This window comes from Pseudophryne corroboree, chromosome 2 (genome assembly GCF_028390025.1).
Source record: "Pseudophryne corroboree isolate aPseCor3 chromosome 2, aPseCor3.hap2, whole genome shotgun sequence".
Classification (NCBI taxonomy): domain Eukaryota; kingdom Metazoa; phylum Chordata; class Amphibia; order Anura; family Myobatrachidae; genus Pseudophryne; species Pseudophryne corroboree.
The window spans coordinates 537552334-537568375 of record NC_086445.1 but is presented as its reverse complement, the minus strand read 5'-3'; the positions used below and the strand labels follow the sequence as shown (position 1 = coordinate 537568375).

At 48.6% G+C, this 16042-nt stretch overlaps 1 protein-coding gene across 2 annotated transcripts in view; it reads left to right on the top strand.

Moving 5' to 3' along the window:
* IQCC (IQ motif containing C) overlaps positions 1–12368 on the top strand; it is a 132577-nt gene extending 120209 nt beyond the window's left edge. For both annotated transcript variants that reach the window (XM_063957179.1, XM_063957180.1), the window contains exon 6: positions 11868–12368. In XM_063957179.1, coding sequence (XP_063813249.1) covers positions 11868–11906 — 39 coding nt within the window. In that variant the 3' untranslated portion in view covers positions 11907–12368. The remainder of the gene's footprint in view (positions 1–11867) is intronic.
* Positions 12369–16042: the final 3674 nt, after the last annotated feature.

The window sequence follows — 16042 nt, the reverse complement described above, 5'->3', positions numbered from 1 at the left end:
TCTCAGGGGTACAAATTAGAATTCGAGACGTCTCCCCCTCGCCGTTTCCTAAAGTCGGCTTTACCGATGTCTCCTTCTGACAGGGAGACAGTTTTGGAAGCCATTCACAAGCTGTATTCCCAGCAGGTGATAATCAAGATACCCCTCCTGCAACAGGGAACGGGGTATTATTCCACACTGTTGTGGTACCGAAGCCGGACGGCTCGGTGAGACCGATTCTAAATCTAAAATCTTTGAACACTTACATACAGAGGTTCAAATTCAAGATTGAGTCACTCAGAGCAGTGATTGCGAACCTGGAAGAAGGGGACTACATGATGTCTCGGGACATCAAGGATGCTTACCTTCATGTCAAAATTTACCCTTCTCACCAAGGGTACCTCAGGTTTATGGTACAGAACTGTCACTATCAGTTCAGACGCTGCCGTATGGATGGTCCACGGCACCCCGGGTCTTTACCAAGGTAATGGCCGAAATTATGATATTCCTTCAAAGGAAGGGAATTTTAGTTATCCCTTACTTGGACAATTCCCTGATAAGGGTAAGATCCAGGGAACAGTTGGAGGTCGGTGTAACACTATCTCAGGTAGTGTTGCTGCAGCACGGTTGGATTCTCAATATTCCAAAATCGCAGCTGGTTCCGACGACTTGTCTTCTGTTCCTAGGGATGATCCTGGACACAGTCCAGAAAAAGGTGTTTCTCCCGGAGGAGAAAGCCAGGGAGTTATCCGAGCTAGTCAGGAACCTCCTAAAACCGAGCCAAGTCTCAGTGCATCAATGCACAAGGGTTCTGGGTAAAATGGTGGCTTCCTACGAAGCAATCCCATTCGGCAGATTCCACGCAAGAACTTTCCAGTGGGACCTGCTGGACAAATGGTCCGGGTCGCATCTTCAGATGCATCAGCGGATAACCCTGTCACCAAGGACAAGGGTGTCCCTCCTGTGGTGGTTGCAGAGTGCTCATCTTCTAGAGGGCCGCAGATTCGGCATTCAGGACTGGGTCCTGGTAACCACGGATGCCAGCCTGCGAGGCTGGGGAGCAGTCACACAGGGAAGGAATATCCAGGACTTATGGTCAAGCCTGGAGACATCACTTCACATAAATATCCTGAAGCTAAGGGACATTTACAATGCTCTAAGCTTAGCAAGACCTCTGCTTCAAGGTCAGCCGGTGTTGATCCAGTCGGACAACATCACGGCAGTCACCCACGTAAACAGACAGGGTGGCACAAGAAGCAGGAGGGCAATGGCAGAAGCCGCAAGGATTCTTCGCTGGGCGGAAAATCATGTGATAGCACTGTCAGCAGTATTCATTCCGGGAGTGGACAACTGGGAAGCAGACTTCCTCAGCACGACCTCCACCCGGGAGAGTGGGGACTTCACCCAGAAGTCTTCCACATGATTATAAACCGTTGGGAAAAACTCGACAGGTATTGCGCCAGGTCCAGGGACCCTCAGGCAATAGCTGTAGACGCTCTGGTAACACCGTGGGTGTACCAGTCAGGGTATGTGTTCCCTCCTCTGCCTCTCATACCCAAGGTACTGAGATTGATAAGATGGAGAAGAGTAAGCACTATATTCGTGGCTCCGGATTGGCCAAGAAGGATTTGGTAACCGGAACTTCAAGAGATGCTCACGGAGGATCCGTGGCCTCTACCTCTAAGAAGGGACCTGCTCCAGGGACCCTGTCTGTTCCAAGACTTACCGCGGCTGCGTTTGACGGCATGGCGGTTGAACGCCGGATCCTGAAGGAAAAAAGGCATTCCGGATGAAGTCATCCCTATCCTGATCAAAGCCAGGAAGGATGTAACCGCAAAAACATTATCACCGCAATTGGCGAAAATATGTTGCGTGGTGCGAGGCCAGTAAGGCCCGACGGTGGAAATTCAACTGGGTCGATTCCTACATTTCCTGCAAACAGGAGTGTCTATGGGCCTGAAATTGGGGTCCATTAAGGTTCAAATTTCGGCCCTGTCAATTTTCTTCCAAAAAGAACTAGCTTCAGTCCCTGAAGTTCAGACGTTTGTAAAAGGGGTACTGCATATACAGCCTCCTTTTGTGCCTCCAGTGGCACTTTGGGATCTCAATGTAGTTTTGGGTTCCAAAAGTCACATTGGTTTGAACCACTTAAATCTGTGGAGTTAAAATATCTCACATGGAAAGTGGTCATGCTGTTGGCCCTGGCCTGGGCCAGGCGCGTGTCAGAATTGGCGGCTTTATCCTAAAAAAGCCCTTATCTGATGTTCCATTCGGACAGGGCGGAATTGAGGACTCGTCCTCAGTTTCTCCCTAAGGTGGTTTCAGCGTTTCACCTGAACCAACCTATTTGTGGTGCCTGCGGCTACTAGGGACTTGGAGGACTCCAAGTTGCTAGACGTTGTCAGGGCCCTGAAAATATATGTTTCCAGGAGGGCTGGAGTCAGGAAATCTGACTCGCTGTTTATCCTGTATGCACCCAACAAGCTGTGGGTGCTCCTGCTTCTAAGCAGACTATTGCTCGTTGGATTTGTAGTACAATTCAGCTTGCACATTCTGTGGCAGGCCTGCCACAGCCAAAAATCTGTAAATGCCCACTCCACAAGGAAGGTGGGCTCATCTTGGGCGGCTGCCCGAGGGGTCTCGGCTTTACAACTTTGCCGAGCAGCTACTTGGTCAGGAGCAAATGCGTTTATAAAATTATACAAAATTGATATCCTGGCTGAGGAGGACCTGGAGTTCTCTCATTTGGTGCTGCAGAGTCATCCGCACTCTCCCGCCCGTTTGGGAGCTTTGGTATAATCCCCATGGTCCTTACGGAGTCCCCAGCATCCACTTAGGACGTTAGAGAAAATAAGAATTTACTTACCGATAATTCTATTTCTCATAGTCCGTAGTGGATGCTGGGCGCCCATCCCAAGTGCGGATTGTCTGCAATACTTGTACATAGTTATTGTTACAAAAATCGGGTTATTATTGTTGTGAGCCATCTTTCAGAGGCTCCTCTGTTATCATGCTGTTAACTGGGTTCAGATCACAGGTTATACGGTGTGATTGGTGTGGCTGGTTTGAGTCTTACCCGGGATTCAAAATCCTTCCTTATTGTGTACGCTCGTCCGGGCACAGTATCCTAACTGAGGCTTGGAGGAGGGTCATGGGGGGAGGAGCCAGTGCACACCAGATAGTCCTAAAGCTTTCTTTAGATGTGCCCAGTCTCCTGCGGAGCCGCTATTCCCCATGGTCCTTACGGAGTCCCCAGCATCCACTACGGACTATGAGAAATAGAATTATCGGTAAGTAAATTCTTATTTTCACAAAGATATACTGTATTACGTATTTTTCTCTGTGATTTAGTCACCATATCTCTCCTTTATCTCTGCTGGTGCTGACTACACTGCACAGGGGTTTGGGTTTAGGGATATAGTGCTGCTAATAATTGTACTGTGTTACCTCATACTGCAAGTTATATCATGTCTGCTTCTGAGGGTAACGGTTCTGGGGCGGAACACACTGCTGGTGTTGCTGAAGCCACAGGCACATATGGGGAGAATATAGCAGCTGTGGGCTCTGGTTCTGGGGGCTCCTTGCCCCCCAGTGGGACTGTGGCAACGGAGGCACATACTGACCCTCCGTGGGCCGCTTTTTCCTTGCTTCTGCATACGCTAGTTCATAAACTAACACCCCCTATGGGACCCCCAATGCCGGTACAACCGTATGTGGTCCCTGCAGCTAACCCGCCGTGGGCGGACGATTTATCTGCTCAATTAAAGAAGTTGAACCAGTCCCTGACTACTAAAAAGTCTGACCAATGCTCGCCTAAGTCCAAGAGGCCCTCTAAGCGAGTGCTCGTCTCCTCACAATCCACTGCTGTCACTGACACCTTGGGGTAAATTTACTAAGGTCCCGATTTTGACCGAGATGCCGTTTTTTCATCAAAGTGTCATCTCGGTAATTTACTAAGCAATAATCACGGCAGTGATGAGGGCATTCGTAATTTTATGGAAGTCCAACAAAAAAAATACAAATGAATACACCATCGGTCAAAACGCGGCTGTTTAAGTATGAATCTCGGTCATTTACTAAGAAGTGCAAAGCAAAAAAAAACAAAACACTGCCGTGAAAAATTACAACTCGTAAAAAAGTGCTTAAAAAAAACAGACCTGCTTTTTTTTCCCGTGATTGGATAGGCATGCACGGATCCATGAGATCCGTGCATGTATATCAGTGGGAAGGGGTGGGAAAGTGATTATTTTCTCAAAAAAAATTGCGTGGGGTCCCCCCTCTTAAGCATAACCAGCCTCGGCTCTTTGAGCCGATCCTGGTTGCAGAAATATGGGGGAAAAATTGACAGGGGTTCCCCCATATTTAAGCAACCAGCATCGGGCTCTGCGCCTGGTCCTGGTTCCAAAAATACGGGGGACAAAAAGAGTAGGGGTCCCCCGTATTTTTAAAACCAGCACCGGGCTCCACTAGCTGGACAGATAATGCCACAGCCGGGGGTCACTTTTATATAGTGCCCTGCGGCCGTGGCATCAAAAATCCAACTAGTCACCCCTGGCCGGGGTACCCTGGGGGAGTGGGGACCCCTTCAATCAAGGGGTCCCCCCCCCCCAGCCACCCAAGGGCCAGGGGTGAAGCCCGAGGCTGTCCCCCCCCATCCAATGGGCTGCGGATGGGGGAGCTGATAGCCTTTTGTGATAATGAAAAGATATTGTTTTTAGTAGCAGTACTACAAGGCCCAGTAAGCCTCCCCCGCATGCTGGTACTTGGAGAACCACAAGTACCAGCATGCGGCGGAAAAACGGGCCCGCTGGCACCTGTAGTACTATTACTAAAAAAATACCCAAAAAAAGACAAGACACACACACCGTGAAAGTAAAGATTTATTACATACATGCACACAAACATACATACATACTTACCTTATGTTCACACGCAGGTCGGTCCTCTTCTCCAGTAGAATCCAAGGGGTACCTGTTGAATAAATTCTACTCACCAGATCCAGGGTCCGAGGGGCAACCATTTGTAATCCAGGTACTTGAATAAAATAACAAAACGGATACCCGAGCCACGCACTGAAAGGGGCCCCATGTTTTCACATGGGACTCCTTTCCCCGAATGCCAGAAACCCACTCTGACTTCTGTCTAAGTGGGTTTCTTCAGCCAATCAGGGAGCGCCACGTTGTAGCACTCTCCTGATCGGCTGTGTGCTCCTGTACTGAGTGACAGGCGGCACACGGCAGTGTTACAATGTAGCGCCTATGCGCTCCATTGTAACCAATGGTGGGAACTTTCTGCTCAGCGGTGACGTCACTTTAGGTCAACCGCAGGGCAGAAAGTTCCCACCATTGGTTACAATGGAGCGCATAGGCGCTACATTGTAACACTGCCGTGTGCCGCCTGTCACTCAGTACAGGAGCACACAGCCGATCAGGAGAGTGCTACAACGTGGCGCTCCCTGATTGGCTGAAGAAACCCACTTAGACAGAAGTCAGAGTGGGTTTCTGGCATTCGGGGAAAGGAGTCCCATGTGAAAACATGGGGCCCCTTTCAGTGCGTGGCTCGGGTATCCGTTTTGTTATTTTATTCAAGTACCTGGATTACAAATGGTTGCCCCTCGGACCCTGGGACCCTGGATCTGGTGAGTAGAATTTATTCAACAGGTACCCCTTGGATTCTACTGGAGAAGAGGACAGACCCTCGTGTGAACATAAGGTAAGTATGTATGTATGTTTGTGTGCATGTATGTAATAAATCTTTACTTTCACGGTGTGTGTGTCTTGTCTTTTTTTGGGTATTTTTTTAGTAGTAGTACTACTACAGGTACCAGCGGGCCCGTTTTTCCGTCGCATGCTGGTACTTGTGGTTCTCCAAGTACCAGCATGCGGGGGAGGCTTGCTGGGCCTTGTAGTACTGCTACAAAAAACAATATCTTTTCATTATCACAAAAGGCTATCAGCCTCCCCATCCGCAGCCCATTGGATGGGGGGGGACAGCCTCGGGTTTCACCCCTGGCCCTTGGGTGGCTGGGGGGGGGACCCCTTGATTGAAGGGGTCCCCACTCCCCCAGGGTACCCCGGCCAGGGGTGACTAGTTGGATTTTTGATGCCACGGCCGCAGGGCACTATATAAAAGTGACCCCCGGCTGTGGCATTATCTGTCCAGCTAGTGGAGCCCGGTGCTGGTTTTAGAAATACGGGGGACCCCTACTCTTTTTGTCCCCCGTATTTTTGGAACCAGGACCAGGCGCAGAGCCCGATGCTGGTTGCTTAAATATGGGGGAACCCATGTCATTTTTTCCCCCATATTTCTGCAACCAGGATCGGCTCAAAGAGCCCGAGGCTGGTTATGCTTAGGAGGGGGGACCCCACGCAATTTTTTTTTAAGTTTTACAGTGTTTATTTAAAAAAAAAAAAAAAAATGAACCCCAGCACGGATCACACAGATCCGGCCGAGATTCATTGTGATAAAGTCGGCAGTGTTTGGCTAATCACTGCCGTAAAAAACGGGGAAAAAACACGAATGACATCGACATCGGAACAAATGAAAAATCCGAATACGACAGCTTAGTAAATTAGGCGTAATAAATTCAAAAAGTTGCAGTTTTACACTTTCGATGTCATTCGTGATTGAACTTTGACCTTTTTCCGAAAATTACGAATGTTAGTAAATTTACCCCCTTGTCTGATGAAGATAGCACATACACTGACCCCACAGGTTCTGACTCAGATACGGCTGATGGGGAGGGTAGTTCACATGTGGATGTTCCTGATCTTTTGGAGGCTATTAAGTTAATTCTGCAGATTACGGATGATCCCGAGCCATCCGTTCCTCCTAAGAAACCAGATAGGTTCAAGCGTCAGAAGGTGATTAAACAAGTTTTACCTCACTCTGACCTCCTAGTGGATATACGTCAGGAACCCTGGTAAAGCCCGGGTACGAAGTTTCTGCCTCAAAAGAAGATGCTGGCTCGCTATCCCCTCGCCGCAGAGCTGTCTAAGAATTGGGAAACGCCTCCTCCAGTAGACTCACATGTGGCTAGGATGGTGGTTTCTTCAGCTCTACCTGTCACTACCGTCACGTCTCTAAAAGAGCCTACGGATAAACATGTCGAGGGTTGTCTAAAAGCGATTTACACCCTTACGGGTGCTGCACAAAGGCCCACTATTGCAGCTACATGGGCGAAGCAGAGGCTATTGAAGCATGAGCCTTGGAGTTAGAGGCTGAAATCTCCTCTGACCATGCTAGACAATGCTTGTCATATATTGTCACAGCTTCTCGCTATATTAAAGAGGCGGCTTCTGATGCCGGTATCCTAGCAGCCAAGGCCTCTACTACGTCAGTCCTGGCTCGCAGGATATTGCGGCTGAGATCCTGGTCTGTGGATCTGGACTCTAGAAAAACCCTGGAGGTACTCCCTTTCAAGGGAGATATTCTGTTTGGGGAGGACTTAAATAAGATAGTGGCTGACTTGGCTACTGCCAAAACTGCCTGTCTGCCTAATACAGCTCCTTCTGTGTCGAAGGTCAAAGGCACGTCCTTTCGCCCCTTTCGTCCTTCAGGTAAAGCAAAAGGTCAGGCGTACCATAAGCAGGCCCGCACTTTCAAACCTGGTAAGCCGAAGCCCAAAAGAGCCTGGGCTGCCCGTCAGCCAGCAGCCAAGACCGATAAGCTTGCCGCATGACGGGCGGGCCTCCCCCTGGGGGATCCCAGGGTGGGGGGCTGGCTTCTAGGGTATACCCAGGAATGGTTGAAGACCACTTCAGATGCCTGGGTACGGGAAGTCGTCACTCGAGGTTACGCCATAGCATTCAAAAACCGACCCCCTCATCGATTTTGCCAGACAGACGTCCCGTCGGACCAGACAAAGGCAAACACTCTGCATTCGGTGGTACAGACCCTCCTGGATACAGGAGTCGTAGTACAGGTGCCTCTTGTTCAGAGGGGCCGGGGGTACTATTCTCCGCTGTTTCTAGTCCCGAAACCGAATGGGTCCTCCCGGCCCATTCTCAACCTCAAGGCACTGAACAAATTTGTGAAGGTTTCCAAGTTCCGCATGGAAACCCTTCGCTCTATAGTTCTGGCCTTGGAACCGGGGGACTACATGGTCTCCCTGGACATACAGGATGCTTACCTGCATATTCCTATAGCAGTGTCACATCAACAATACCTGAGGTTCGCTATTGGCAACCTCCATTACCAGTTTCGGGCGTTTGGTTTAACAACGGCTCCGCGAGTCTTCACCAAAGTTATGGCGGTGATGACGGTGGTACTCCGCCGTCAAGGGGTCAGGATACTGCCGTATCTGGACGACTTGTTAATCCTGGCAAATTCCCCAGATCTTCTCCTGCGTCATCTGGATATGACGGTCCGGTTTCTACAAGCCCACGGGTGGCTCATCAACTGGAAGAAATCCTCCCTGGTCCCTGCTCAGAGCATGGTGCATCTGGGAGCGCTGTTGGACACTCACAACCAGAGGTTATTCTTATCTCAGGAGAAAGTCCTGAAACTTCAGGACAGGATTCGTTGCTTCCTTTCTCGTCCGCAAGTGTCGACACATTCGGCAATGCAGGTTCTGGGCCTCATGATGTCAGCATTCGACATGGTGGAGTATGCTCAATTCCATTCTCGCCCCCTTCAGAAGCTGATTCTAGCCAAGTGGGACGGCCTGCCTCACCGTATCAGGTCTCACATGATCTCTTTGATTCCGGAGGTCCGTCTGTCGCTGCTCTGGTGGCTCCTGGACCGACAATTGTTCAGAGGCCGTCCCTTCTGGATATCCAACTGGGTCCTGTTGACGACAGATGCCAGTCTAAGAGGTTGGGGCGCGGTGCTGGAGCAGCACTCCTTGCAGGGTCGGTGGACCAAGGAGGAATCTCTCCTCTCAATCAACACTCTGGAATTGCGGGCGGTCTTCAATGCGTTGAACCTAGCCCAGCATTTGATTCAGAACCGTCCTGTTCAAGTACAGTCGGACAACGCCACCACAGTGGCTTACATAAATCATCAAGGCGGCACTCGAAGCCGTTTGGCAATGAAGGAAGCCTCACGGATTCTACGTTGGGCAGAACGCTATCTACCGGCAATATTCATTCCAGGAGTCCTGAATTGGGAAGCGGACTTTCTCAGTCGCCAGGACGTGCATGCCGGCGAGTGGGGCCTCCATCCAGAAGTGTTTCAACTCCTCGTGGAAAGGTGGGGTCTTCCAGATGTGGATCTGATGGCGTCTCGACACAATCACAAGGTTCCGGTCTTCGGAGCAAGGACAAGGGATCCTCAAGCAGCATTCGTGGATGCGCTGGCAGTGCCGTGGAGGTTTCGGCTGCCGTACGTGTTCCCTCCGGTGTCACTCCTGCCCAGGGTAATTCGGAAGTTCAAGCAAGAAAAAGGAAATCTGCTTCTCATAGCTCCGGCGTGGCCCAGACGGCACTGGTTCTCAGACCTGCAAGGCCTATCGTCAGAGCGTCCACTTCTACTTCCACAACGCCCAGACCTCCTCGTTCAGGGCCCCTGTGTCTACCAGGACCTAGCCCGGCTGTCTTTGACGGCGTGGCTCTTGAAGCTTCCGTCTTAAAAGCTAAGGGTTTTTCTGAAGAGGTCATTAAAACTATGTTGCGGGCCCGGAAACCGGCCTCTGCTCGGATTTACCATCGGGTCTGGCATTCCTACTTTGTTTGGTGCGCATCTAACCATTATGACGCTTCCAAGTTTAGTACAGCCAAACTTTTGGCTTTTCTACAGCAGGGTCTAGATTTAGGCCTGCGTCTGGCCTCCCTCAAGGTTCATATTTCTGCCTTGTCGGTGTAGTTTCAGAGAAAAATTGCGACTTTACCTGATGTTCATACTTTCACTCAGGGTGTGTTGCGTATCCAACCTCCCTATGTCCCGCCTGTGGCTCCTTGGGACTTGTCGGTGGTTTTGGAGGCGTTGCAGGAGCCTCCATTTGATCCTCTTGGTTCAAGCTGACCTTAAGTGGCTTTCCCTTAAGGTGGTGTTCTTGCTGGCTATTGCCTCTGCTAGAAGAGTGTCGGATTTGGGTGCCTTGTCTTGTAGTTCCCCATATCTGATTTTTCACCGTGACCGGGCGGTTCTTAGGACTCGTCCCGGATATTTACCTAAGGTGGTTTCTTCGTTCCACCTTAATCAGGAGATTGTGGTTCCAGCTTTTGTTTCTCCTGATTTGTCTCCCAAAGAACGGTCTTTGGATGTGGTACGGGCTCTCCGTATCTATGTGAAGAGAACTGCTTCTATTCGAAAGTCTGATTCTCTCTTTGTTTTGTTTGGATTTCACAAACGTGGCTGGCCTGCTCACAAGCAGACCCTGGCCAGGTGGATTAGAATGGTGATTGCGCATGCTTATGTGAAGGCTGGTCTGTCAGCTCCTGTTCACATTACGGCCCATTCTACTCGGTCTGTTGGACCTTCTTGGGCGGCCCAACGTGGTGCGACCCTTGACCAATTGTGCAAGGCGGCTACGTGGTCCTCCGGGAACACGTTCATAAGGTTCTATGCCTTCGCTACTGCCGCTTCCCAGGATGCTTCCTTTGGACGCCGGGTTCTTGTGCCCGCTACAGTGCGTCCCCTCCCATAAGGAACTGCTTTGGGACATCCCCATTGTCCAGACTTGTGGAGCCCAGTGTACCCCGCAGCAGAAAACGAGTTTTATGGTAAGAACTTACCCTTGTAAAAACTCTTTCTGCGAGGTACACTGGGCTCCACAAGGCGCCCACCCTGACACACTTAGCTTCTTTGGGTTGATATGGCATTAGCCGCTGACACTTCTCTTGTCGTGAGAGTGTGGTGTATGTGGCTTCTAACCGTTGTCTCTTTTCCTGCTACTGCATTGGGCTGGTTATCTAAACTGAGCTCCTGTGCTGGGAGGCGGGGTTATAGAGGAGGTGGCGCTGTGCATTCTGGGAACAGTCAAAGCTTTGAGCCTGTTGGTGCCTCTGATCAAGATCCTACTCTACACCGCATTGTCCAGACTTGTGGAGCCCAGTCTACCTTGCAGAAAGAGTTTTAACAAGGGTAAGTTCTTACCATAAAACTCGTTTTAGGGACCATTGTTTAATGGCAATATTGGAGTCTGTATATAATTATTCTTTAGTAAACTATTTCTTATTAAAGGCCCTTGGATGATGTCGGTGTCCATCAAGATGGAGTTATGTATGACATTGCATCTTGGCTTAATAAAGTCAATGTGGCAGCTGAAATTCATGTTAATAAGGATACATACAATTTTAATATTTCTGTATTGCCACAATTTTATGCAGTGGATAATAAATAGATAATATTGATTCATTCATATCTGTCCTTGTCCAAAGAGTTTAATTCAAATTCCCTACCACACATACGCACACTGTGGTCCACTGTGTCAGCAGTCCGTTAACTTGCCAGGATGTTTTTGAGGACTGTGGGAGCAAGCTGGAGCACATGTAAAAAATAGTGGGAGAAAATACAAACACCCCACGGGTTATGTTATCCCAGTCATTGGGATGCCGGCGGTAACATGGCTGACATCCCGACATTAAAAAGCCCGACATCTGAGGGGGTAAGTGATTTTACTCCCCTATCCTAACCCTCATGGGATTGCGGCTGGGGCTAACCCTTGGGTGGTGGCGGCTAGGGCTAAGCCCACCCTAATGCCTAACTCCAACCCCCCGATGTCAGGATTTTGGTGTTGGTCCCATGACCGCCGACACCCCGTCCATCCCGTGCCACATAGATTGTGTTCTTGTAAATAGCAAAAGAAAAGTTTCTTGTTTTTTATTTATATTTGCTCAAGCATTCATTTTAAACGGAAATATATGTTTATAACCCCAAAGCCTCAACATATTGGTGTTTAGTAATTTCTGTAGCCTGTGTAACACATCATCTTCTCTTCCTTGCAGTATCTAATGGTAAGACAAAAGCTGGAGACCCAGAACTGATTAGGTCATTGTACCTCATCCCAGAACAAATATGGAAGCCAGAATGTCTACCACAAGCCTTACCAATTTATCTCTGTGAGATGCTGGAAAACTGTGCAGTTGGTAGAAAACTGTGCTGCATCTTTTGTGATTAAATGGAGAACGTGCTGCTAAGTGTTCCAACAGATAAAACACTTGTTGTACAACGTAATGCTTGCTGCTGTTATCTTCTCCACTGTGGTTATCGGTTATTTAACACCGATATAATTTATGCAAAGTGACTTTAAAGATACAGATTGGAGAAAGGTAATATAGACTAAACGTCAAAGAAATAACAGACGGCAGCCATTGGTTATTGGTCTTAGTCACATTTCTATCTTTAGTCACAATTTCTAAATATATTTTATATTTCAACATGTGTTTGATTTGATATCAATAGATATTTTTAAGACATATCAATAAAGGTTTAACGTTTTATACTAAGTGGTCAATAGTGTACCTACTGTAATACTTTTTCTTGTGTTGGTTTATATTAACAAGGATGTATGTACACTACAGGAGGAGCTCACCTCATTATACACACACCCACTAGCATCACAGGCTACATTATGTATGTACACTACAGGAGAGGAGCTCTCCTCATTATGCACACACCCACCAGCATCACAGGCTACATTATGTATGTACACTACAGGAGAGGCGCTCGCCTCATTATGCACACACCCACTAGCATCACAGGATACATTATGTATGTACACTACAGGAGAGGAGCTCGCATCATTATGCACACACCCACCAGCGTCACAGACTACATTATGTATGTACACTACAGGAGGAGCTCACTTCATTATACACACACCCACTAGCATCACAGGCTACATTATGTATGTACACTACAGGAGGAGCTCACCTCATTATGCACACACCAACTAGCATCACAGGCTACATTATGTATGTACACTACAGGAGAGGAGCTCGCCTCATTATACACACACCCACTAGCATCACAGACTACATTATGTATATACACTACAGGAGAGGAGCTCGCCTCATTATGCACACACCCACCAGCATCCCAGGCTACATTATGTATGTACACTACAGGAGAGGAGCTCGCCTCATTATGCACACACCCACCAGCGTCACAGACTACATTATGTATGTACACTACAGGAGAGGAGCTCGCCTCATTATACACACACCCACTAGCGTCACAGGCTACATTATGTATGTACACTACAGGAGAGGAGCTCGCCTCACACACACCCACCAGCATCACAGGCTACATTATGTATTTACACTACAGGAGAGGAGCTCGCCTCATACACACACCCACTAGCATCACAGGCTACATTATGTATGTACACTACAGGAGAGGAGCTCGCCTCACTATGCACACACACACTAGCATCACAGGCTACATTATGTATGTACACTACAGGAGAGGAGCTCGCCTCATACACACACCCACCAGCATCACAGGCTACATTATGTATGTACACTACAGGAGAGGAGCTCGCCTCATACACACACCCACCAGCATCACAGGCTACATTATGTATGTACACTACAGGAGAGGAGCTCGCCTCACTATGCACACACCCACTAGCGTCACAGGCTACATTATGTATGTACACTACAGGAGAGGAGCTCGCCTCACTATGCACACACCCACTAGCGTCACAGGCTACATTATGTATGTACACTACAGGAGAGGAGCTCGCCTCATTATACACACACCCACCAGCATCCCAGGCTACATTATGTATGTACACTACAGGAGAGGAGCTCGCCTCATTATGCACACACCCACCAGCATCCCAGGCTACATTATGTATGTACACTACAGGAGAGGAGCTCGCCTCATTATGCACACACCCACCAGCGTCACAGACTACATTATGTATGTACACTACAGGAGGAGCTCACCTCATTATACACACACCCACTAGCATCACAGGCTACATTATGTATGTACACTACAGGAGAGGAGCTCGCCTCATTATACACACACCCACTAGCATCACAGGCTACATTATGTATGTACACTACAGGAGAGGACCTCGCCTCATACACACACCCACCAGCATCACAGGCTACATTATGTATGTACACTACAGGAGAGGAGCTCGCCTCATTATACACACACCGACTAGCGTCACAGGCTACATTATGTATGTACACTACAGGAGAGGAGCTCTCCTCATTATACACACACCCACTAGCATCACAGGCTACATTATGTATATACACTACAGGAGAGGAGCTCGCCTCATTATACACACACCCACTAGCATCACAGGCTACATTATGTATGTACATTACAGGAGAGGAGCTCGCCTCATTATACACACACCCACCAGCATCACAGGCTACATTATGTATGTACACTACAGGAGAGGAGCTCTCCTCATTATGCGCACACCCACCAGCATCACAGGCTACATTATGTATGTACACTACAGGAGAGGAGCTCGCCTCAATATGCACACACCCACCAGTGTCACAGACTACATTATGTATGTACACTACAGGAGGAGCTCACCTCATTATACACACACCCACTAGCATCACAGGCTACATTATGTATGTACACTACAGGAGGAGCTAACCTCATTATGCACACACCCACTAGCATCACAGGCTACATTATGTATGTACACTACAGGAGAGGAGCTCGCCTCATTATACACACACCCACAGGCTACATTATGTATGTACACTACAGGAGGAACTCACCTCATTATACACACACCCACCAGCATCCCAGGCTACATTATGTATGTACACTACAGGAGAGGAGCTCGCCTCATTATGCACACACCCACCAGCATCCCAGGCTACATTATGTATGTACACTACAGGAGAGGGGCTCACCTCATTATACACACACCCACCAGCGTCACAGGCTACATTATGTATGTACACTACAGGAGGAGCTCACCTCATTATACACACACCCACCAGCATCACAGGCTACATTATGTATGTACACTACAGGAGAGGAGCTCGCCTCATTATACACACACCCACCAGCATCACAGGCTACATTATGTATGTACACTACAGGAGAGGAGCTCTCCTCATTATGCGCACACCCACCAGCATCACAGGCTACATTATGTATGTACACTACAGGAGGAGCTCACCTCATTATACACACACCCACTAGCATCACAGGCTACATTATGTATGTACACTACAGGAGGAGCTCACCTCATTATGCACACACCCACTAGCATCACAGGCTACATTATGTATGTACACTACAGGAGAGGAGCTCGCCTCATTATACACACACCCACCAGCATCACAGGCTACATTATGTATGTACACTACAGGAGGAGCTCACCTCATTATGCACACACCCACTAGCATCACAGGCTACATTATGTATGTACACTACAGGAGAGGAGCTCACCTCATTATGCACACACCCACCAGCATCCCAGGCTACATTATGTATGTACACTACAGGAGGAGCTCACCTCATTATACACACACCCACTAGCATCACAGGCTACATTATGTATGTACACTACAGGAGGAGCTCACCTCATTATGCACACACCCACTAGCATCACAGGCTACATTATGCATGTACACTACAGGAGAGGAGCTCGCCTCATTATACACACACCCACCAGCATCACAGGCTACATTATGTATGTACACTACAGGAGAGGAGCTCGCCTCATTATACACACACCGACTAGCGTCACAGGCTACATTATGTATGTACACTACAGGAGAGGAGCTCTCCTCATTATACACACACCCACTAGCATCACAGGCTACATTATGTATATACACTACAGGAGAGGAGCTCGCCTCATTATACACACACCCACTAGCATCACAGGCTACATTATGTATGTACACTACAGGAGAGGAGCTCGCCTCATTATACACACACCCACCAGCATCACAGGCTACATTATGTATGTACACTACAGGAGAGGAGCTCTCCTCATTATGCGCACACCCACCAGCATCACAGGCTACATTATGTATGTACACTACAGGAGAGGAGCTCTCCTCATTATGCGCACACCCACCAGCATCACAGGCTACATTATGTATGTACACTACAGGAGAGGAGCTCGCCTCAATATGCACACACCCACCAGTGTCACAGACTACATTATGTATGTACA